The 24,789-nt window shown below is 44.5% G+C and overlaps 1 protein-coding gene across 6 annotated transcripts in view; it reads left to right on the top strand.

Moving 5' to 3' along the window:
* The first annotated feature begins 4,497 nt into the window (after positions 1–4,497).
* Positions 4,498–24,789, top strand: part of ccdc88ab (coiled-coil domain containing 88Ab) — a 95,852-nt gene continuing 75,560 nt past the window's right edge. For all 6 annotated transcript variants that reach the window (XM_029752503.1, XM_029752501.1, XM_029752504.1 and 3 more), the window contains exons 1-2: positions 4,498–5,367; positions 5,498–5,598. In XM_029752503.1, coding sequence (XP_029608363.1) covers positions 5,305–5,367; positions 5,498–5,598 — 164 coding nt within the window. In that variant the 5' untranslated portion in view covers positions 4,498–5,304. The remainder of the gene's footprint in view (positions 5,368–5,497; positions 5,599–24,789) is intronic.

The following is a 24,789-nucleotide window of genomic DNA, read 5'->3' as shown; positions in this document are numbered from 1 at the left end:
AAGGGGGGTACTGTCATGACTTCCGCCGAAGTCGATGCCTCTCCTTGTTTGGGCGGTGTTCGGCGGTCGGCGTCGCCGGTCTTCTAGCCATCATCGATCTACTTTTCATTTCCATTTGTTTTGTCTTCCCACACACCTGGTTTCAATTCCATCATTACATGTTGTGTATTTAACCCTCTGTTCCCCCCCATGTCCTTGTCCGGAATTGTTTATTGTAAGTGCTTGTGCATGTATGCTGGTGTGTGACGGGTTTTGTTACCCATTGTTTGTTTGTTCTATTTTACGGTGGTTTTTATTATTAAACTGCTCCGTTGGAACACAGTTTTTGCTCTCCTGCGCCTGACTTCTCTGCCGCCAGTACACACCCTTTACATATGCAGTAGCCTCTAAAGTGCAAGGTTGAGTAACTGGGTGGTAACCGGCTAATGATGGCTATTTAACAGTCTGATGGCCTTGAGATAGAAGCTGTTTTTCAGTCTCTCGGTCCTAGCTTTGATGCACCTGTACTGACCTCGCCTCTGGATGGTAGCGGGGTGAACAGGCTGTGGCTCGGGTGGTTGATGTCCTTGATGATCTTATTGGCCTTCCTGTGACATCGGGTGCTGTAGGTGTCCTGGAGGGCAGGCTGTGTACCCCCGGTGATGCGTTGGGCAGACCGCACTACCCTCTAGAGAGCCCTGCGGTTATGGGGGTGCAGTTGCCATACCAGGCAGTGATACAGCCCGACGGGATTCTCTCAATTATACATCTGTAAAAGTTTGTGAGGGTCTTAGGGGCCAAGCTGAATTTCCTCAGCCTCCTGAGGTTGAAGAGGTGCTGTTGTGCTTTCTTCCCCACACTGTCTGTGTGGGTGGACCATTTCAGATTGTCAGTGATGTGTACACTGAGGAACTTGAAGCTTTTCACCTTCTCCACTGCGGTCCCTATTTTTTTTGTTTTTTTTATTTCACCTTTATTTAACCAGGTAGGCCAAGTGAGAACAAGTTCTCATTTACAACTGCGATCTGGCCAAGATAAAGCAAAGCAGTGCGACAAGAACAACACAGAGTTACACATGAACAAACGTACAGTCAATAACACAATAGAAAAATATATGTACAGTGTGTGCAAATGTAGAAGAGTAGGGAGATAAGGCAATAAATAGGCCATAGAGGCGAAATAATTACAATTTAGCATTGTAACGATCATCTGAAAGAGGGGACCAAGATGCAGCGTGGTAAGTGGTCATAATTATATTTAATGAAACACTTTAAAACAAACAAGAAACCGAAAGCCACCAGTTCTGCCAGGTGAACACACACAAGACAGAAAACAACTACCCACAAAACCCCAAAGGAAAACAGGCTGCCTAAGTATGACTCCCAATCAATGACAACGATGTACAGCTGTCCCTGATTGAGAGCCATACCAGGCCAAAACAAAGAAATACAAAAACATAGAAAAAAGGACATAGAATGCCCACCCAAATCACACCCTGACCAAACCTAAATAGAGAGATAAAAAGGCTCTCTCAGGTCAGGGCGTGACAAGCATTAACACTGGAGTGATAAATGTGCAGATGATGATGTGCAAGTAGAGATACTGGGGTGCAAAAGAGCAAAAGGCTAAATAACAATATGGGGATGAGTTAGTTAGGTGTGCTACTTACAGATTGGCTGTGTACAGGTACAGTAATCGGTAAGCTGCTCTGACAGCTGATGCTTAAAGTTAGTGAGGGAGATATAAGACTCCAGCTTCAGTGATTTTTGCAATTCGTTCCAGTCATTGGCAACAGAGAACTGGAAGGAAAGGTGGCCAAAGGAAGTGTTGGCTTTGGGGATGACCAGTGAAATATACCTGCTGGAGCGCGTGCTAAGGGTGGGTGTTGCTATGGTGACCAGTTAGCTGACATAAGGTGGGGCTTTACCTAGCAAAGACTTATAGATGACATGGATCCAGTGGGTTTGGCGATGAATATGTAGTGAGGGCCAGCTAACGAGAGCATACTGGTCGTAGTGGTGAGTAGTATATGGGGCTTTGGTGACAAAACGGATGGCACTGTAACAGCATCCAGTTTGCTGAGTAGAGTGTTGGAGGCTATTTTGTAAATGACATTGCCGAAGTCAAGGATCGGTAGGATAGTCAGTTTTACGAGGGTATGTTTGGCACCATGAGTGAAGGATGCTTTGTTGTGAAGTAGGAAGTCGATTCAAGATTTAATTTTGGATTGGAGATGCTTAATGTGAATCTGGAAGGAGAGTTTACAGTCTAACCAGACACCTAGGTATTTGTAGTTGTCCACATATTCTAAGTCAGAACCGTTCAGAGTAATGATGCTAGTCGGGTGGGTGGGTGCGGGCAGCAATCGGTTGAAGAGCATGCATTTAGTTTTACTAGCATTTAAAGCAGTTGGAGGCCACGGAAGGAGTGTTTTATGGCATTGAAGATCGTTTGGAGGTTTGTTAACACAGTGTCCAAAGAAGGGCCAGATGTATACAGAATGGTGTCGTCTGCGGTCTGCGTAGAGGTGGATCAGAGAATCACCAGCAGCAGAGCGACATCATTGATGTATACAGAGAAAAGAGTCGGCCCGAGAATTTAACCCTGTGGCACCCCCATAGAGACTGCCAGAGGTCTGGACAACAGGCCCTCCGATTTGACACACTGAACTCTGAGAAGTAGTTGGTGAAACAGGCGAGGCAGTCATTTGAGAAACCAAGGCTATTGAGTCTGCCGATAAGAATGCGGTGATTGACAGAGTCGAAAGCCTTGGCCAGGTCGATGAAGACGGCTGCACAGTACTGTCTTTTATCGATGGCGGTTATGATATCATTTAGGACCTTGAGCGTGGCTGAGGTGCACCCATGACCAGCTTGGAAACCTGATTGCATAGTGGAGAAGGTACAGTGGGATTCGAAAAGGTTGGTGATTTGTTTGTTAACTTGGCTTTCAAAGATTTTAGAAAGGGAGGGCAGGATGGATATAGGTCTATAACAGTTTGGGTCTAGAGTGTCTCCCCCTTTGAAGTGTGGATGACCGCGGCAGCTTTCCAATCTTTGGGGAGCTCAAACGATACGAATGAGAGGTTGAACAGGCTAGTAATAGGGGTTGCAACAATTTCAGCTGATAATTTTAGAAAGATAGGGTCCAGATTGTCTAGCCCAGCTGATTTGTAGGGATCCAGATTTTGCAGCTCTTTACTGAAGTCCACGATCATCTCCTTCGTTTTGTTGATGTTGAGAGAGAGGTTATTTTCCTGGCACCACTCCACCAGGGGGCTCACCTCCTCCCTGTAGGCTGTCTCGTCATTGTTGGTAATCAGGCCTACTACTGTTGTGTCGTCTGTAAACTTGATGATTGAGTTGGAGGCGTGCGTGGCCACGCAGTCATGGGTGAACAGGGAGTACAGCAGGGGGCTGAGCACGCACCCTTGTAGGGCCCCATGTGTTGAGGATCAGCGAAGTGGAGGTGTTGGTTCCTACCTTCACCACCTGGGGGCGGCCCGTCAAGAAGTCCAGGACCCAGTTGCACAGGGCGGGATTCAGACCCAGGGCCCCGAGCTTAATGATGAGTTTGGAAGGTACTATGGTGTTGAAAGCTGACCTATAGTCAATGAACAGCATTCTTACATAGATATTCCTCTTGTCCAGATGGGATAGAGCAGTGCGATGGCGATTGCATCGTCTATGGATCTATTGGGGCGGTAAGCAAATTGAATTGGGTCTAGGGTGTTAGGTAAGGTAGAAGTGATATGATCCTTAACTAGCCTCTTAAAGCACTTCATGATGACAGAAGTGAGTGCTACGGGGCAATAGTCATTTAGTTCTGTTATCTTTGCTTTCTTGGGTACAGGAACAATGGTGGACATATTGAAGCAAGTGGGGACAGCAGACTGGGATAGGGAGAGATTGAATATGTTCATGAAGTTGCATATGGTGTGCTGCTGTGCTGTCCCTAGATTTTGTTTTTGAAGTTGCAGCGGGGAATTGCATGTAGTCTTACATGTTGCAGGTTATGTATGGGAACAAACTTTAGATTTATCCTCCTCATTGTACACATTTTGAATGATATCCACAAGGTGTCACTGAAATGCCTTCAACCATTGTCAGTTCAATGAATAATCAGTCACTGCTTGGCAGCTATTTCTTTTTACTTTCATTCCTTGTCTGGACATTCTTATTGGTCTTTATGTGTTAACACTAATTATTTTTCTAGTCTTGTTTGAGATCATTTATTATATGAGTACAACTCATAACCTACATAGGCTGCAGACAATGCATAGGCCTAGTGACACACTCACTTTACCTATAATCACTGACAAAGCTGACACATAAAATGTGAATCAACCTAACATAATACATTTGAGGTTATGCCCTGATAACCTAGTCTCTATGTCTACATACAACATAGTGCATTTCATGTGGATGGGGAAATGTCCATGACAACGTCAAAGAACTAACTAGCTCATTGTTCTATCTGACAATGTGCTTGCGCCCTATTTTCTTGAGCGCATTTGATTTTGGCGGAAGAAGACACGTCCTCTACGGGTGAACGAGGAGGCTGGAATGGAAACGGAGTCAAGGGGGGCGATACTTCGTCTAGAGCGGAGCTCCATCAGTAGACTCAGATCACCCAGGAGTAGGTTATACTGCCGTTATTCCCCTTTTCCAGCCAAGTGACTAAGTGATAGGAGAAAGACATCTCTGCCATATATAGAATTGGAACAATCGTTGGCTTTATGCGGGGAAAAATGCAACCTTCAAGACTAAAAGGAACGTGATGGGAAAAGCATATATATATAATATTTTTTTTTTGACAGAATATTCTAACTCGACGTCCATTGGAGGAAACCAGTTAATGTTTATAGCTCTGTGCTTCGTCATCCTTCAACGTTAGATGTTTGTTTCATGGACCATTTTCTATAGTATTAGCCGACCAGTACAGGTCTAATGTCTTAGTTTAGCACATTATTTAGCTGTAGATAGGTCAGCTGCCTTTACAGGCACAGACTAGATGGGATTCAATGGTTTAATGTTTTTTTGATTAATTCCTTGTCCTTTAGTAAGCAAGTAGCAAGGCAATCTAAGGTAGCTGCTGGTCCGAGAATTGTGGATTAATTACATTTTTCAGCAAAACCAGACGTCTATGGACATGAGTTCTTCATCGGCGAAATGAGTGTATGTTTAATTAAATCAAGCACATGAACGGCGTCTAAATTAAGGTCGTGTTCAGAGGGGTGAAAGGCGACGTTGAGAAAATTCCCCGACAAGGAGAAACACAATTTAATTCATATTCTCTGGAATTGTCGCTGTTCTCCACAAGGAAATGGGAAGCGAGGTTTTTACGCCGTTGCTGGAGCAATTTCTGCTCACGCCTTTGGTCGCCTGGGTAAGGCACCCTAATTAACTATTCTCAGGGAATTTGAGTCTCCTAATTAAGATGGGTATCCAAAATAAATGCTAAGTTAAAAAGTGATTTGGTTTTGCTGACAGATTTGGCGTATTGTCCTATTTTTCAGGTTAAGGCGGCTGGGCATTCATCTGGAAACGATGGCACCAAACTATCGGAATACATTGAATTAGTGGATGGCATTTATTTAAACGAGATCATGCTTGAGATGTAAGTAGTAGTGTATTTGTCTTTTATGGGTACTCTCTTCACATGCATCAGTGAATGAATGTCCACGAATGCTTCTCTGATCCATTGGTCAACGTTCGCCCTGCACTGTAGGTTACAGTGGACGCAAACACCCATGCACACACAAATGATTATTGATACAAATTCAGGACTTAAATTCAAACAATGTTTTTATTAATTCCTTAGAATGACACATTTCATTAGTGAAATATGTCAGCCAACGATGCAAGGATGAGGTGTAATCAGAATGAAATCTGTGTGAATTGTAGGTATTTTTATGCACTCAGTTCCACCTCCTCGAGTTCTGTATCGATGGCTCGAGTCGGCAGCAGTTTATCTTCCACTCGAGCGGTCAGTCACAAAAAATGTCAGAACGTGAAGTGTCATCTGCAGCCTACTGGAAGACTCCCTGGCGCGTGCTCTTCTTGCCTGCTAGAACTGTACGGAGGGCGTCTATTCTGCCTCAATCACCCACGACGCCTTGAGGAGGATTCAAAATGAGGAATCCGTCAATCTCTGCCATGATCACAGACACGCACGATAAATAAGAAGGCGGTTTCCACCCATGCTTTTGTCTGGGCTAGGTGTGCATGATACAGTGTGCCGATTTTGGCGTATTAATCCTATACCAGTAGAATAACAATGACACCCCTAATCCAATTAACCAGTGCCTCATCTGACAGTTATTTATTATTATGGACATTATCACCCTTTGACTTCAAAATCAGAAGGCAAACATCACATGAATTTCCTTTGTTATTGTCGAACACTCTCTCCTTGCTCACTGTAAGCTTGTTACTTATCATGCATTCTATTAACAGATCTAAGCTCTACTGTGCCAGTTATCTCACAGTTCCAGGTAGGCCTACTACTATCTGGCCTCATGCTGCCTTGGCAACACTGTCCTAGGCTCTCTAGTCTTGCTGGGTTGCCAATAACCTTGCAAACCCTACTCGGGTCTGTTTCAGCAAATTTGGTGCTGTATTCATTTCCATTACCCCAGTCGTCATACTAGCAGGGCTAGTTTACAATTGCCAATATAACAAGTCAAAGCCTCATATTTGGAATTGTTGATTCTCAGCTCAAGAACAGTTTTCATTTTTAATGAACTGTAGTTCAGCTGTGCTTGTTGGTCGGCAGGATGTTGGGGCAGGCCAGTCACTTCATCTTAGCTTTGTGTGTGTGTGTGTGTGTGTAGTAAATTTTTGGGCAGCTGTTGGCACTAGTCTGCCCAGCAAGACTCTCACACAGAGGGCACGTTGTCAAAAGCTGTTGTGAATCAGGTCTTTGTCTCAGTTTATGAAGGCTACATGTTTAGTTACAGCAGTTTCATCTTACATTGGCTCTTTTAAATATCATCTTTTACTGGTAAACATTTACCTTTTGCTGGATTAACTTATTTTAGTCCCGCATGTTCTGTGATTTATTTGATTGGCTCATATCAAAATGCAGGGCTTCCAGTGGTCCATTTAGTTGTACAATAGAGTTGTCGTGAGAGAAGATGAAGTTAATGTTAACCAGGCTACTGGTTGATTTGCTTCAGCTCATATGGCTTCAGCCTGTTCAACAGGTCATAGCTACCAAATGTGATGTTGTCTGCAATGATGCCGGATTCGGAACACATGCGGAGCAGGGAGCATTATTAACCGCCCAGAAGTTTGCAAAGCTAATGGCTTTGCCAAACAAGCCAACCCTCTCACTGCCAGTGTCTGTGTTGAAACTCCTGCAGAGTGCTGTTATTGTGGGCGTAATGGTAGGCATACTTGATATTGTCCTGCCTGTGATCAATATAGCCTCGTAAAGGGGCTCAGTCTTTTCCATGAGCAGCCATTATCGAGAGAGGATTAAAACTATCCATTTAAAAATGCACTTCTACAAGGCATATAGCAATCATCCTTCTATCACAGGGCTGTGAAGACTTTTAGCTTTGCACATCTTTCTAGTAGAGGATGCATCATGTACTGCATGAAATTAACATAAAACAAGTTGTAGACCTTGTTGTCCAAATTCTGAGTTTGCCTGACTACCATTTGAAGCATGTTGAATAATGTATGTGTGTGATTGATCACGTACTGTACACAGATTGGGTCTCCAAATGATTTAAGCAGCTGTATGTAGTAGTATGTTATTTTGTAATAGCTCTCTCTGCAAGCTGTTGACAGGGAGGCAGGCAGACGTCCGTTGTCCAGGAAGCCCGGCTGGATAATCTAACGGCTACTTGGAGGCACAGATGGTGTCTCTGTTCTGCCCCTCAGTCACTACTGCCCAGCCAATTAGACCACCCTTCAGCGACCTGTTTGGGAGGAGCACAGACTGGACAGAAAACGGTCATTTCCCTCTTCTCATTACAGTGGTAAAAAATAATTCTGGTTGTACATGCATAATAAATTACAATGGTTTAGGTCAACATTTGGAATAAGGTGACTGGCTGCATGTTCATAGTGTCTGCAAAGGTTGACCTCAAGGTCAAATTGTGGCCAATTCCGAGCTAGAAGCATTGAGTATTGTTTACATTAATATCTCCCATTTCAGTGTTCATATGCAATCACCTCAAAGTCCATGAAGCTAAGATCAATGAGACTATTGAGCATGTGTGACACACACACACACACACACACATGAATTCCACCTGAAGCCATGCAGCATTTGTAAGGAAACCGCCCTACCTGTGTTCCTGAGCCCCTCTCTTAACACCTCCGTCAGGACAAAAGCACTGACCGGTGCGGCCCACTCCCAAGCCGACATGGCCACTTAACACAGTTTCGAGGAAGATGAGATAGATAAGATATCTGTTGAACGACAACAGTTTCATTATCTTAATCCAGATAGGATTAAAATCTCCAGCAGCCCCCTAATTCACACCCCGACGGGGTTTGTTTCACCTGGAAAAACAGGTTATAAGATGGAACAGCGTCAGCACCACCACCTCTCTGCACACTGCTGAACCAGACACAACACGCCTCTCTGCACGCTCTCTCCCTGTGTTTTCACTGAGCAGCACGCCTCCTGCTTTTGTTCTCTCCCCTGCATCGGTAGAAGGGGTATAATTTGTATTCTTGCTGGATGGCTGGTGTGTATTTGCTGAATTCCCCACAGCTGGGTTCTTTATCCTTGGAGATCAAATGCTTCAGTTGTAGGCTACTGACAGCCAGCCAGATATACAGCCAGCCAGATAGATAGATAGACAGACAGCCATCCAGTCAGACTACTAACCATCTATGTGCCTGAACCAAGACATATCTCCCTATCTCTTTACCTATGGTTGGTGTGAACACAACAGAGCTGTTTGTTCTGTCTTTGAAGGGTCACCAAAACAGTGGACATGTCTGATGTCACTAGACTATTGAGGATGTTGAGCTGTAAAAAGCCATGTGAGTCATACATGCAGGAAACAGCTGTTGTGATCTTGAAAGGCTTTTGCTTTAACCAGGCCATGCAGAGACTCACAGGAATAGGAAAGGCCCAATGGAAATGTACAGCAATGACACAAAGCTCCATAGAGAACAAACTATCCATTAAAGCTTGAAATTAAGGCCAAGCTACAGTAGCTAGTGTTGCTGTTCCCTCTCCCTGGATTATATACCGTGTATGTGCTCTCCTGTAGAGAGTCTATTTCAGTAGATGGCCATGATACCGGTGCTGAACACAGTCCCACCACACTAACCACAGTGAGACTTCTTTCTAAAGTCATCATCCACATTATTCTCTGGGAATTCCACTAGTTAGCCATCACTCCTCCTTTTTTATTTTATTTACCTTTATTTAACTGGGCAAGTCAGTTAAGAACAAATTCTTATTTTCAATGACGGCCTCAGAACAGTGGGTTAACTGCCTTGTTCAGAACAACAGATTTGTACCTTGTCAGCTCGGGGATTCGAACTTGCAACCTTTCAGTCATTTTCAATACTGTTGTTGGGGGCTAAGCCACTGCTTAACTATAAGTTAAGTATAACTATAAGAAATCTAAGATGTGTCAAATAAATTATACCCAGCTCAGGGCTCAGGCCAAGCATTTGGTTTCCTAACCTGCTAGCTGGCTAGATGTCAAGATCAAGTTTATTGGTTACAAAAGAGACATGCAATCCCCCCTGTGTCAAGATCCCTGCTCCCTAAATGGTGTGTATTTTTTGTTGTTGAAATAGCGCTCCTTGTGTGAACTTCCTGTAATATGGTATACCCCGGTATGGTACAGTAACGGTATGAAAATCTGGCCACCGCCCAACCCTAGTTTGGACTGAGAGGCCTACTGGGCAGCCGTTCCTTGCTCTACCCTCTGATGCAGCATGTCAGAAGTAGGTTACTCCCCAGCGCACGCCGGACCCCCCCGGGCAGTATTGTGCTCTGCATTGACTATTGACTTGTGCTTTGACTCTCCGTTTTTCAACGCCTATTTAATCAGTGTGGTACAGTATTTGGATTTTGTCGACCTCACAAAGGGCCCTATTCAGGCGCCTGCAGCCAGTAACACTGGGGGTGATGTTGTCCAATGAGGGGGTGGGGGGGCCTCAGCCAAAAAAAACTAAGCCGTGGCAGGATTGGGATTGTGTTTTCATGGCACATTGAATTGGCTGTGTGTTTCTGGCCCTGTGATGTAGAGAGATGTGAGTTACTAAATTAGCATCCTCATTCCCCAGCTTCCTCTCTGTGCAGACAGAGCTCGGCCTGACAGGATTACAGCTCCCGCCATGCTATTTAATTAAGGGGTTAAGACGACCCCCCACAGGGTTCCTCTAGAGGGCTCTGAATGAGCGGCAGGGTCACGTGGCCAGTGCCATTCAGAGCACTGTTAAAGAGGACCCTGTCTTTCTGATTTGCAAGACTGAGGCGGCAGTGTGTGTGGGAGCACAGCTGATCAAAAGGCCTCAACACATCCGCTGTATAGACAAGTCAGTTCTCAGGGATGGTGGCTTTCATTAAAAATCATCATTGTTGTCATTTTTTATTTAGCTGAGTTCATAGTTCAATGATAGCTCCCTGGTCTCATGAATTGGGCCTTTCATTTTTTTTCTAGGCCTACTGCTTATCCTTATCAACACGGGATTTTAGGAAGACGCTGGAAACTCGTTTATTACATTTTTCAGTTGCTTGGCAACGGGCCTCTTTTTTCCATCATGGGTATTATGACTGAGACTCATTTAAAGGCCGTTTTATCCCTTACTGAGTAGAGTGGTCTTTCGTGGAATTATCTAGAACAGAGTTAATGGTGAGGGAAGAAATTGTGTCAAGCTTCATTTGAAATCAACCATATACACATGAGGTTGTGTTAGACATCAATGCAAAAAGTTTGGATCGCATACATGCACACAAACACACACGCATGTATACACACAACCCTGTTTACTATAGATTTAATGACCATGCCATTAAGGGTTAAATGGCCATGCGACTAATGAGAGATTTTGTCATAAAGAGTAATGTTGCCGTCCTCCAACATTGGGACATGCATAGTCTTTATCAGCAAAGCTTTAAGATCTCCAGATCTCCAGATCTCCAGACCAGTAGATCAGTGCAGCGCTGCATGGTCGCACCATCAGATGGGCTTCAGTGAGAAAGGAGGTCAGAGGAGAGTATCCAGAGACATCTGACCTGTGAAGGTGGCCTGCATGTCTGAATCTCTCAGCTCGTAAACCATGTTGGTCCAAAACCTTTGGTTGATGATCATCAAAGCACAGGTCTGAACTGACAGGCAGTAGAGGAGAGACTCAGAAATTGGGTCAACTGTGATGGTTTGTTAGGTCATATGGTCTGTGAAGAAAGATGAGGTTACAGTATATTCCTATGCTTAAGTCTTGTTAGTGTTCAATCATTCAATTCAATACCACTTTATTGAAATTCAGGTACACTACATGTGGACAACTGCTCGTCGAACATCTCATTCCCAAATCATGGGTATTAATATGGAGTTGGTCACACCTTTGCTGCTATAACAGCCTCCACTCTTCTGGGAAAGCTTTCCACTAGATGTTGGAACATTGCTGCGGGGACTTGCTTCCATTCAGCCACACGAGCGTTAGTGAGGTCGGGCACTGATGTTGGGCGATTAGGCCTGGCTCGCATTCTGCGTTCCAATTCTTCCCATAGGTGTTCGATGGGGTTGAGGTCAGGGCTTTGTTCAGGGCAGTCAAGTTCTTCCACACCAAACTTGACAAACCATTTCTGTATGGACCTCGCTTTGTGCACGGGGGCTTTGTCATGCTGAAACAGGAAAGGGCCTTCCCTAAACTGTTGGCACAAAGTTGGAAGCACAGAATCGTCTAGAATGTCATTGTATGCTGTAGTGTTAAGTAGGGTTGCACATTTTGGGGAATATTCAGAGGTGGAAACTTTCTGTCAGAATTAACGGGAATATATGGGAATTAACGGAAATATATGCAAATTAATATTAATACCATTTAAATGTAGATGTTTTTTGCATTGGATATATTTACCATAACATATGGAGACAGAAACATAAACATTTTACATAATCATAAGTAGACATAATTAAAAATGATTAAATCCTTCCAATAGAAATGTAAAAAAACAATTTAGTTACGAATTGAACTTTAATTAGTTGACTCTTCACAACAAAAGAAAGGGAATGTTGAATGATCCCCAATGATCCATCGCATCTCCCGAAAACATTTTCAACATCTGTAAAATGATAGTCTAGAAACTAAAGCTTTGGTTGTCTTCCTCTCGGCCTTCCATGTCTTCTCCGTGGACCTCCTCAATGTCCACCTCTTGAACATCAGACTCTGAGGCCTCATCTTCACTGTCACTTTCCAACCTTGTTGAGGATGGCTCGTTGTCAGGCTCAAAAAGCCTTTGGTGGCCACCAATTTTTCAACCCTTGTATCAGTCAGCCTGTTGTGTGCTTTGGTGAGTGTGTTCCCAAACAAGGACCAATTGCGCTCTGAGGCGGCTGATGTTGGTGGGATTTGGAGGATGATGGAGGCAACAGGGGAAAGAGCCTCAGAACCACAAAGTCCTTTCCACCAGGTGGCTGATGAGATATGTTGGCACGACTGCCATAATGCATCTCCATCCCAAAGCCCTTGCTTGGAAGTGTACTTCACCAGACTGCCAAGAACCTTGCCCTCATCCAGGCCAAGGTGGCGAGACACGGTATTGATGAGACCATAGGCCTTGTTGATCTCTGCACCAGACAGGATGCTCTTGCCAGCATACTTGGGGCCCAACATGTATGCTGTGGCGTGTATGGGCTTCAGGCAGAAGTCTTCACACTTTTTGATGTATTTCAGAACTGCAGTTTCCTCTGCTTGGAGCAACAGTGAAGTGGGCAGGGCAGTAAGGATTTATTCTCTTACATCTGCAAGCAGAGTCTGAACATCAGACAGGATGGCATTGTCTCCCTCAATCCGTGCTATGGTTACTGCTATAGGTTTCAGTAGTTTCAGGCTGCTTACCACTCTCTCCCAAAATACATAATCCAGGAGGACCCTCTTGATGAAGCTATCCATATCGGCAGACTGTGATATGGCCATTTCTTGGAGAGACTACTTCCCCTCCAGGAGACTGTCAAACATGATGACAACACCACCCCAACGGGTGTTGCTGGGCAGCTTCAATGTGGTGCTCTTATTCTTCTCACTTTGCTTGATGAGGTAGATTGCTGCTATAACTTGATGATCCTTCACATACCTAACCATTTCCTTGGCTCGCTTGTAGAGTATCTATTGTTTTCAGTGCCATGATGTCCTTGAGGAGCAGATTCAATGCATGAGCAGCACAGCCAATGGGTGTGATGTGAGGGTAGGACTCCTCCACTTTAGACCAAGCAGCCGTCATGTTCGCAGAATTGTCTCTAACCAGTGGAAATACCTCCTGTGGTCAAAGGTCATTGATGACTGCCTTCAGCTCATCTGCAATGCAGAGACTGGTGTGTCTGTTGTCCCTTGTGTCTGTGCTCTTGTAGAATACTGGTTGAGGGGTGGAGATGTAGTTAATTATTCCTTGCCCACGAACATTTGACCACCCATCAGAGATGATTGCAATACAGTCTGCTTTCTCTATGATTTGCTTGACCTTCACTTGAACTCTGTTGAACTCTGCATCCAGCAAATGAGTAGATAAACATGTCTGGGTGGATGGGTGTATGCTGGGCAAAGAACATTCAGAAATCTCTTCCAATTAGAAGTTGACCGATGATGATTTTTCACCGCCGATACCGATTATTGGAGGGCCAAAAAAATCCGATACTGATTAATTGGCCGATTTGTGTATATATATATTTGTAATAATGACCATTACAACATTACTGAATGAACAATTTTATTTTAACTTAATATAATACAGCAATAAAATCAATTTAGTCTCATAAATAATGAAACATGTTCAATTTGGTTTAAATAATGCAAAAACACAGTGTTGGAGAAGAAAGTAAAAGTGCAATATGTGCCATGTAAGAAAGCTAACGTTTATGTTCCTTGCTCAGAACATGAGAACATATGAAAGCTGGTGGTTCCTTTTAACATGAGTCTTCAATATTCCCAGTTAAGAAGTTTTAGGTTGTAGTTATTATATGAATTATAGGACTATTTCTCTCTGTACCTTTTGTATTTCATATACCTTTGACTATTGGATGTTCTTATAGGCACTATAGTATTGCCAGCCTAATCTCGGGAGTTGATAGGCTTGAAGTCATAAACAGCGCTGTGCTTCAAGCATTGCAAAGAGCTGCTGGCAATCGTTGGAAAGTGCTGTTTGAATGAATGTTTACGAGCTTTATTCTGCCCTTGAATTGCGTTCCCATGCAAAACTAGACAGATAGCTAACAACTAAGTCTTCAATAAAACTCCCAAGGCTTGACTTTTCTTGAATTAATATATTGAAAACGTTTATGTTGTGAAACTGCAAAATACAAAAAAGAATATACTTTAGTATTCAATTCACATCGACATACTGTAGCTGTACATTATACATTTCAAGTTGAAGTTGCATGAAAATACAAAGCACGTGCCGAGGTACCATGCATCTGGCATGATGCCAAACCATGTAGCTAATTGTTACTCATATGGTAATTGGCTAACTCCTTTCATTACTCTAATGTACAACCATCTCTGTAGAATAACAAAGCATATTACACTACAAACAGTAACAAAACTTCAGTATTGTATGTTTTACAATTCGTTTACATGACGCACAAGCAAAGTAATACAGCTGACGGCATACATGAAAGGCTGTCACAGGTATCTTCGTCTTCTGACGATATAACGAAATCATCGTCGGAAAAGGATGACCAATACGCAGCAGAGTCGATATAGTTCATCTTGAACATTTAATTAAATCAACACGAATGCAAAAAAACAACAAACAAGAAAACGAACGATAAACTGACAGTCTGCAAAGCATAGGCTCAACACAGAACAATCACCCACACCTAACAAACACACCCTAATATATGGGACTCTCAATCAAAGGCAGATAGACAACACCTGCCTTCAACTGAGAGTCCCAACCCCAATTAACCAAACATAGAACACACTCACCAGACTACACATAGAAATACATAAACATAGACCATCAACCAAAAACTCGGAAATACTAAATCAAACACCCTTTAAACAAACACACCACCCTGAACCACATAAAACAAATACCCTCTGCCACGTCCTGACCAAACTACAATACTAATTAACCCTTATACTGGCCAGGACGTGACAAAGGCATTGCAATTTGTGTGAGTAAATGCAACCAACCAATATTGATATGTAAGCAATTCTATCAATAACAAGATTATCATCACTAGCTAAATGCTTGAATCGAACTTACAAACAAATATTTTCCGAGGCTGAAGCGTGACAAGAAATAGCTACACTGAAAGACCTGCACCGTAGCGTTGTTTTTAGCTGCTGCTATGCGTGCAGAATGAATTCTCTACTTCCTGTTTGCGTACAGTCTTTCTAAGTGTGTGTGTCAAATCGGAGGGCATGTTGTCCGGACCTCTGGCAGTCTCTATGGGGGTACCACAGGGTTCAATTCTCGGGCCGACTCTTTTCTCTGTATATATCAATGATGTCGCTCTTGCTGTGGGCGATTCCCTGATCCACGTCTACGCAGACGACACCATTCTGTTTACTTCTGGCCCTTCTTTGGACACTGTGCTAACAAACCTCCAAAGGAGCTTCAATGCCATACAACACTCCTTCCGTGGCCTCCAACTGCTCTTAAACGCTAGTAAAACCAAATGCATGCTTTTCAACCGTTCGCTGCCCGCCCGCCCGACTAGCATCACCACCCTGGACATTTCCGACATAGAATATGTGGACAACTATAAATACCGAGTTTTCTGGTTAGATTGTAAACTCTCCTTCCAGACTCATATTAAACATCTCCAATCCAAAATCAAATCTAGAATCGGCTTTCTATTTCGCAACAAAGCCTCCTTCACTCACGCCGCCAAACTTACCCTAGTAAAACTGACTATCCTACCGATCCTCGACTTCGGCGATGTCATCTACAATATAGCTTCCATTACTCTACTCAGCAAACTGGATGCAGTCTATCACAGTGCCATCCGTTTTGTTACCAAATCACCTTATACCACCCACCACTGTGACCTGTATGCTCTAGTTGGCTGGCCCTCGCTACATATTCGTCGCCAGACCCACTGGCTCCAGGTCATCTATAAGTCTATGCTTGGTAAAGCTCCACCTTATCTCAGTTCACTGGTCACGATAACAACACCCACCCGTAGCACACGTTCCAGCAGGTATATCTCACTGATCATCCCCAAAGCCAACACCTCATTTGGCAAAAAAATCGCTGGAGTTGGATACTTTTATTTCCCTCACCAACTTTAAACATCAGCTACCTGAGCTGCTGGCCGATCGCTGCAGCTGTACATAGTCCATCTGTAAATTGCCCACCCAATCTACCTACCTCATCCCCATACTGTTTTTATTTGATTTGCTTTTCTGCTCTTTTGCACACCAGTATTTCTACTTGCACATCATCATGTGCTCATTTATCACTCCAGTGTTAATCTGATAAATTGTAATTATTCGCTCCTATGGCCTATTCGTTGTCTACCTCCTCAGGCCTTTTACACACAATGTATATAGACTTTCTTTTTTTCTACTGTGTCATTGACTTGTTTATTGTGTTATTGGCTTGTTTATTGTTTACCCCATGTGTAACTCTGTGTTGTTGTCTGTGTCACACTGCTTTATCTTGGCCAGGTCGCAGTTGTAAATGAGAACTTGTTCTCAACTAGCCTACCTGGATAAATAAAGGTGAAATAAAAAAAATAAAAAAATAAAAATTCCAGAATGCTTCACTAGGGGGTGAATAACACCATGGAACACAATGAAAATCCATCTTAACCACTGTAATAAAATTATCTGTTACCTTCTAACAGGATGGCAGCACAAGCTTGCTGCTGCCTACCACCGCTCAGTCAGACTGCTCTATCAAATATCAAATCATAGACTTAATTATAATATAATAAAAATACAGAAATACGAGCCTTAGGTCATTAATATGGTCAAATCCGGAAACGATCATTTCGAAAACAAAACGTTTATTCTTTCAGTGAAATACGGATCCGTTCCGTATTTTATCTTACGGGTGGCAACCCTAGGTCTAAATATTGCTGTTACATTGCACAACCTCCTCCTCCACCAAACTTTACAGTTGACACTATGCATTGGGGCAGGTAGCGTTCTCCTGGCATCCGCCAAACCCATATTTGTTCTTTGGACTGCCAGATGGTGAAGTGTGATTCATCACTCCAGAGAACGCGTTTCCACAGCCCTAGAGTCCAATGGCGGCGAGCTTTACACCACTCTAGCCAACACTTGGCATTGCGCATGATGATCTTAGGCTTGTGTGAGGCTGCTCAGCCATGGAAACCAATTTCATGGAGCTCCCGACAAAGTTATTGTGCTGACGTTGCTTCCAGAGGCAGTTTGGAACTCGGTAGTGAGTGTTGCAACAGAGGACAGACAATATTTACGTGCTACGAGCTTCAGCACTCGGCGGTTCTGTTCTGTGAGCTGATGTTGCCTATCACTTTGCGGCTGAGCCGTTGTTGCTTCTAGACGTTTTCACTTCACAGTAACAGCACTTAAGAGTTGACTGGGGCAGCTCTAGCAGGGCAGAAATTTCACAAACTGACTTGTTGGAAAGGTGGCATCCTATGACGGTGCCACGTTGAAAGCCATTGAGCTCTTCAGTAAGGCCATTCTACTGCTAATGTTTGTCTATGGAGAGTGCATGGCTGTGTGCTCAATGTTATACACCTGTCAGCAACAGTTGTGGCTGAAATGGCCAAATTCACTCATTTGAAATAGTTTCCACATACTTTTGTGTGTATATATAGTGTAGCTACACAATGAATACCTCAAATTGTGTTATCTAGTAGTTTTAAAAACAATGTCACAAAATGATTTCGAATGCATGATTGATTACTAAGCTGTTGATTTATTTAAAGGGTAGGTAGCATAAATGTTACCACATGTAACGTATGGATTTGCATTAGTATATGCATCAAAAGTCCCAATGCGAAGTTACACTGCTATTTTTCAAGTTATTACATAAAATCTGAATTCCGAACAATACCAAAGCCATGTCAGAAAATGTTTTATGGAAGACCTGGCAAGCCAGCCTATTCCCTAGAATTTAAACCCAACAAAAATAACATATAACATTTAACATGACTACTGGTTTCAATGTCATTTTCAGCCAATTTACAAGCAAATACTTTATGAATTTGTTACAAATCTGCTTTCAAGGTTGCTAACCAACCAGCCTGCTAACGTTAGCCCTGCTAGCCTGCTAACATTACATTAGCACTGCGTGAGTTAGCCAGTTGCTATCAACGCCTAGCGAACAGGCACATTATAGTAAACCAGTGTTTTGGAAATACATAATGCCATCTAACCAGTTATCAGATAATGTTACCGGTATAGGCAGTTATCTTAGCCAGTAAGCCAGCCAGCTAAAGTTTGTTATTTTAGCAAGCCTAGCCAGCTAACTAGCCTAGCTAGCGCACCACCACGTTCAACATAGCTAAGTAGTAAGCCAGAGAACAACTAGACTAGCACAGGCAGGAACCCACAGAACACAACAACAAGTAGAGAGAGCAGAGACTTACCGATTGACGGCTGAGTTAGCTACCAAAGAAGAGCAAAGGAGAGGCCTTCAGAGGGAGAGGCCATTTCACCGGCCGAGGGAGAGTCGGTTAATCCAGTAGCGATATAGTGAGGTAAATCCACATTGAATTTACCCGGTTTATATCCATCACTGCTGACACATGCAATGTGGCGGTAGGTCGATAGAAAGGCTTCACATTCACGCTTGGCATATCACCTAGTCTCATTCTGTCACGCCCTGACCATAGAGAGCCTTTTTATTCTCTATTTTGGTTAGGTCGGAGTGTGACGAGAGTGGGTAATCTAGTGTGTGTATTTCTTTGTTGGCCTGGTATGGTTCCCAATCAGAGGCAGCTGTTTAGCATTGTCTCTGATTGGGGATCATATTTAGGCAGCCATTTCCCCACTGTGTTTTGTGGGATCTTGTTTATGTGTAGTTGCCTGTGAGCACTCCATAGCTTCACGTGTTCGTTTATTCTTTATTGTTTTTTTTTTGATTTTCGTTTAATAAACATGTGGAACCCAGATCACGCTGCGCTTTGGTCTGAGTATGCTTCCAACGACGTTCGTGACAGAAGATCCCACCACTACAGGACCAAGCAGCGTGTCCAGGAGGAGAGGGTATCCTGGGCTTGGGAGGAGACCAAGGAGGAGAAGACATCCTGGACTTGGGAGGAAATCTTGGCAGGAGACGAAAGCCTTCCTTGGTGGCAGACGCAAGGAGAGAAGGGAGGACAGCGACGACGTTGGGGTTCGCGGCCACATTGAAAACCCAAAAGACAGCCCCAATTTTTTTTTGGGGGGGGGGGGCACACGGGGTGGTCGGCGGAGCCGGGGAGTGAGGCAGTGACAACCTGGGAGGAGATAGAGAGGTGGTCGGTCGACCCAAGGAGAGTACCAGAGCCCGCCTGGGAGTCGATGGAACAGTGCGAGGAGGGATACCGGAGAATGGAGTTGGCTAGTATGCGGCAACGCAGGCGTTTGGAGGAGCGTGTCACCAGTCCGGTGCAACTTGTGCCGGTCCCACGCATCATGCCTCCAGTGCGCCTCCCCAGTCCGGTACGTCCTGTGTGTCCTCCTCGCACTCGCCCTGAAGTGCGTGTCCCCAGTCCAGTGCATCCTGTGCCAGCTCCCCGCACTCGCCGTGCAAAGTGTGTCATCGTTCCGGTACAACCTGTGCCGGCTATACGCACCAGTTCTCCAGTGCGCCTCCACAGCCCAGTACCTCCTGTGCCAGCTCCTCGCACTCTCCCTGAAGTGCGTGTCACCAGTCCGGTGCCACCTGTACCGGCCCCACGCACTAGGCCTCCAGTGTGCCTTCCCAGTCCGGTACGTCCTGTGCCTGCTCCTCGCACTCGCCCTGAAGTGCGTGTCACCAGTCCGTTGCCACCTGTGCCGGCTCCACGCACCAGGCTTCCGGCGACGGTCCCCAGTCCAGAGCTTCCGGCGACGGTCCACAGTCCGGAACCTCCTGGCGACGGTCCACAGTCCGGAACCTCCTACGACGGTCCACAGGCCGGAGCCGCCTTCTGTGCCGGTGCCCAGTCCAGGCACGGCACCCAGTCCTGCTCCAAGGCCAGAGCCTTCCTCTGCGCCGAAGCCCAGTACAGGCACGGTGTCCAGTCCCGCTCCATGGCAGGAGCCTTCCTCTGCGCCTATGTCCAGTCCAGGCACAGCGGCCAACTCAGCTCCATTGCTGGAGCCTTCCTCTGCGCCGGTGCCCAGTCCGGGTGCAGCGTTCAACCCAGCTCCATGGCCGGGGCCCTCCTCTGTGCCGAGGCCCAGTCCGGGCACGGCGTTCTACCCGGCTCCATGGCCGGACCCGGGGTCTGGGTGGGGGCAAAGTCCCACACCAGAGGCGCCACCGATGCTGGCGGATCCTCGAGCGGAGTCCGCACCTTTGGGGGGGGTACTGTCACGCCCTGACCATAGAGAGCCTTTTTATTCTCTATTTTGGTTAGGTCGGGGTGTGAATAGGGTGGGTAATCTTGTGTGTGTATTTCTTTGTTGGCCTGGTATGGTTCCCAATCAGAGGCAGCTGTTTAGCGTGTTGTCTCTGATTTGGGGATCATATTTAGGCAGCCATTTCCCCACTGTGTTTTGTGGGATCTTGTTTATGTGTAGTTGCCTGTGAGCACTCCGTAGCTTCACGTGTTCGTTTATTCTTTATTGTTTTTTTGAGAGTTTCATTTAATAAACATGTGGAACCCAGATCACGCTGCACTTTGGTCTGAGTATGCTTCCAACGACGTTCGTGACACATTCCGAATCCTGCCTTCCACTGGTTATACTAAGCCATCAAAGTCCTCCGGGGTGAAATAAGCACTGCATACAAGAGACGTGCACACGGTTCCCTTACTCCAGTCTACTTGCTCCAACCAGACCAACCGGTCCCACTTCAAAGCTAGCTTCTCGTTTTTTGGCCACAAATGAGTCGTAACCCTGTCCTTGTGGGTATTACTGCACTAGCTACGAATGATGACGGAAAACTACTACAGCGATCACTTGACTACCAATACCAAATGTACAGGAGAAGAGGAGATATAGTTTTTCGCATTCATTTATGTGGTTTCTTCTTTGTGGATGTGCATAGTAGCTCACTAGTGCCAAGCCTGGGTTTGGAATGTAATTACATGCTAGCATGGCTAGTAGCTAACGTTAGCCAGCCGGAACTAGCTAGGTAGCGCCGGTTCTCCATATGACGTTGAGAAATAGTGCATTGTGGGTAGTTTACAAGATATCCGGAAATAAGTTAATAAATATGTATAAACGCTAAAACATAACTATGTTTGTAGTTATAGCTAAGCAGATTGTGACTACAACTAAATTACTAAGTCTTTGACCACACTTACTTTGGTGAGTAAAAACTCATGCTTTCTACCCTTTAAGGCAGATTGTTGAAATGTAATGCATTCCTCACACAAGGAAAAAACGGACTGTCCTGAAGTGTGTTTTTTTGTTTTTTTTGGCCATGTGCATTGAGGACAGTATCAGAACCATACCCATGTAAAAGCTTAGTATATTGGAAACCAACTAGGTAAAGGTGTTACTGTTAACTTCACTCTGGAGGAATTTTGATACCCTAATTATGATGAAGCTGAGTTGAGTTATTCACTATGAAAGATCAGTATCTTATTGTGGGTGTGAAACGTGCCAGTGTGTTTGGAATGTCTGTTGTTAACACAGGTTGACACTCCTGATAACATCAGCAGTCACACTGCTAGCCCAAAGGGGAACACATCCCAATAGTGCTCCTTGACTGAACTAGAACGCTGTCTCCCTCTGAGTCTCTGTCACGACTTCCACCGAAGTCGGTCCCTCTCCTTGTTCGGGCGGTCGACGTCGCCGGCTTTCTAGCCACCGCCGATCCACTTTTCATTTTCCATTTGTTCTGTCTTTGTCTTACACACCTGGCTTCACTCAACCAATTACTTGTTTATTATTTAACCCTCTGTTCCCCATGTTGTGTTTGAGTGATTGTTTATTGTAATTTGGTCCGTCTTTGTGGGCTCGCGATGTTACTTTGTAAATTTGTCTTTTTGAGTAAAGTACGTTGATTACTCATCTGCTGTCCTGCACCTGACTCTCTACACCAGCTACACACAGGACCCTTACAGACCTGGTGTTGTTCTACTCATATCTGCTGTCCTGCGCCTGACTCTCTACACCAGCTACACACAGGACCCTTACAGACCTGGTGTTGTTCTACTCATATCTGCTGTCCTGCGCCTGACTCTCTACACCAGCTACACAGGACCCTTACAGACCTGGTGTTGTTCTACTCATATCTGCTGTCCTGCACCTGACTCTCTACACCAGCTACACACAGGACCCTTACAGACTACACCAGCTACAGACAGGACCCTTACAGACCTGGTGTTGTTCTACTCATATCTTCTGTCCTGCGCCTGACTCTCTACACCAGCTACACACAGGACCCTTACAGACCTGGTGTTGTTCTACTCATATCTTCTGTCCTGCGCCTGACTCTCTACACCAGCTACACACAGGACCCTTACAGACCTGGTGTTGTTCTACTCATATCTGCTGTCCTGCGCCTGACTCTCTACACCAGCTACACACAGGACCCTTACAGACCTGGTGTTGTTCTACTCATATCTGCTGTCCTGCACCTGACTCTCTACACCAGCTACACACAGGACCCTTACAGACCTGGTGTTGTTCTACTCATATCTGCTGTCCTGCGCCTGACTCTCTACACCAGCTACACACAGGACCCTTACAGACCTGGTGTTGTTCTACTCATATCTGCTGTCCTGCGCCTGACTCTCTACACCAGCTACACACAGGACCCTTACAGACCTGGTGTTGTTCTACTCATATCTGCTGTCCTGCGCCTGACTCTCTACACCAGCTACACACAGGACCCTTACAGTCTCACACTTGACTCAAAGTAATAAGTTAAGTTGTTTTTGTGGCAAACTGTCACAGACGAACAACATAGTTAAGACCTAGCTCTATCAGTACTGGGGTCATCAACCTAACCATGAGAAATGTCAATGTTCAAACACTAGCTAGGTTTCCATCCAATTGGCAACAGATTGTCATGCGAACATTTTCAAATCTGCATATAAACCATATGCACATTTTCCCAACAGAGATGTTTCCATTAAATTGAGTTGTGTGATGACGTAGTGCACATAAAAATACAGTTTGTGGTAAAAAAAAAGCATTATATAGCAAGTGTGCCCACTGGTATTTGTACGTGCGGTCTAGCTGGCTAAAGCGCATGTAAGGCCTACATGATGAAATTATTATGGACAAAAGAGTGAGATTTTTTTTGTTTAAACGGAAGCCAAGCATCGATTTATCATGTAACCAGAATAAGACCTTCAATGGTTATCGGAAAGGAGCATCAAGCTCATCACCTTGCACTTTCACCACCCTGTGAAGTTCATCATAATGTATTTATTCTGGAGCCCAATAAACTGAGTTGTAGTGGGAGGACCACACGTCATCGCATGACTCCAAGTTTACTTCGATAAGATGGTTATTATATCAATATTTTCTCATAAAAGCCATTCCACCATAAAAAAAAAGTTAATTGCACAATAAATTTTACCGACACATAATGATACCACATTGTCAACATTTGTAAATTTTACCGAAAAATGTTACGTTTCCATCAAGCCTGTCATGACATTTTTTTTATCCGACATGTACACTGAACAAAAAATATAAACGCAACATGTAAATGTTGGTCCCATGTTTCATGAGCTGAAATAAAAAATACCAGAAATGTTCCATATGCACAAAAAGCTTTTTCTCTCTAAAGTTGTACACACATTTGTTTACATCCCTGTTAGTGAGCATTTCTCCTTTGCCAAGATAATCCATCCACCTGACAGGTGTGGCATATTAAGAAACTGATTAAACAGCATTATCATTACACAGGTGCACCTTGTGCTCGGGACAAAGGATACTCTAAAATGTGCAGTTTTGTGACACAACACAATGCTACAGATGTCTCAAGTTTTGAGGGAGCATGCAATTGGCATGCTGACTGCAGAAATGTCCACCAGAGCTGTTGCCAGAGAGTCTAATGTTCATTTCTCTACCAACGTCATTTTAGAGAATTTGGCAGTACGTCCAACCGGCTTCACAACTGCAGACCACGTGTATGGCGTTGTGTGGGCGAGTGGTTTGCTGATGTCAACGTTGTGAACAGAGTGCACCATGGTGGCGGTGGGGTTATGGTATGGGCAGGCATAAGCTATGGACAAGAAACACAATTGCATTTTATCGATGGCAATTTGAATGCACAGAGATAGCGTGACGAGATCCTGAGGCCCATTGCCGTGCAATTCATCCACGACCATCACCTCATTTTCAGCATGATAATGAATGGCCACATGTCGCAAGGATCTGTACACAATTCCTGGAAACTGAAAATGTCCCAGTTCTTCTATGGCCTGAATACTCACTGGACATGTCACCCATTGGGCATGTTTGGGATGCTCTGGATTGACGTGGATGAAGGAGATGTGGCAAATGGTAGTCACACCAGATACTGACTGATTTTCTGATCCACGCCCCTACCTTCCTTTTAAGGGAT

This window comes from Salmo trutta, chromosome 5 (genome assembly GCF_901001165.1).
Source record: "Salmo trutta chromosome 5, fSalTru1.1, whole genome shotgun sequence".
In the NCBI taxonomy this organism is placed as follows: domain Eukaryota; kingdom Metazoa; phylum Chordata; class Actinopteri; order Salmoniformes; family Salmonidae; genus Salmo; species Salmo trutta.
This window is presented reverse-complemented; position numbering and strand designations above follow the sequence as displayed.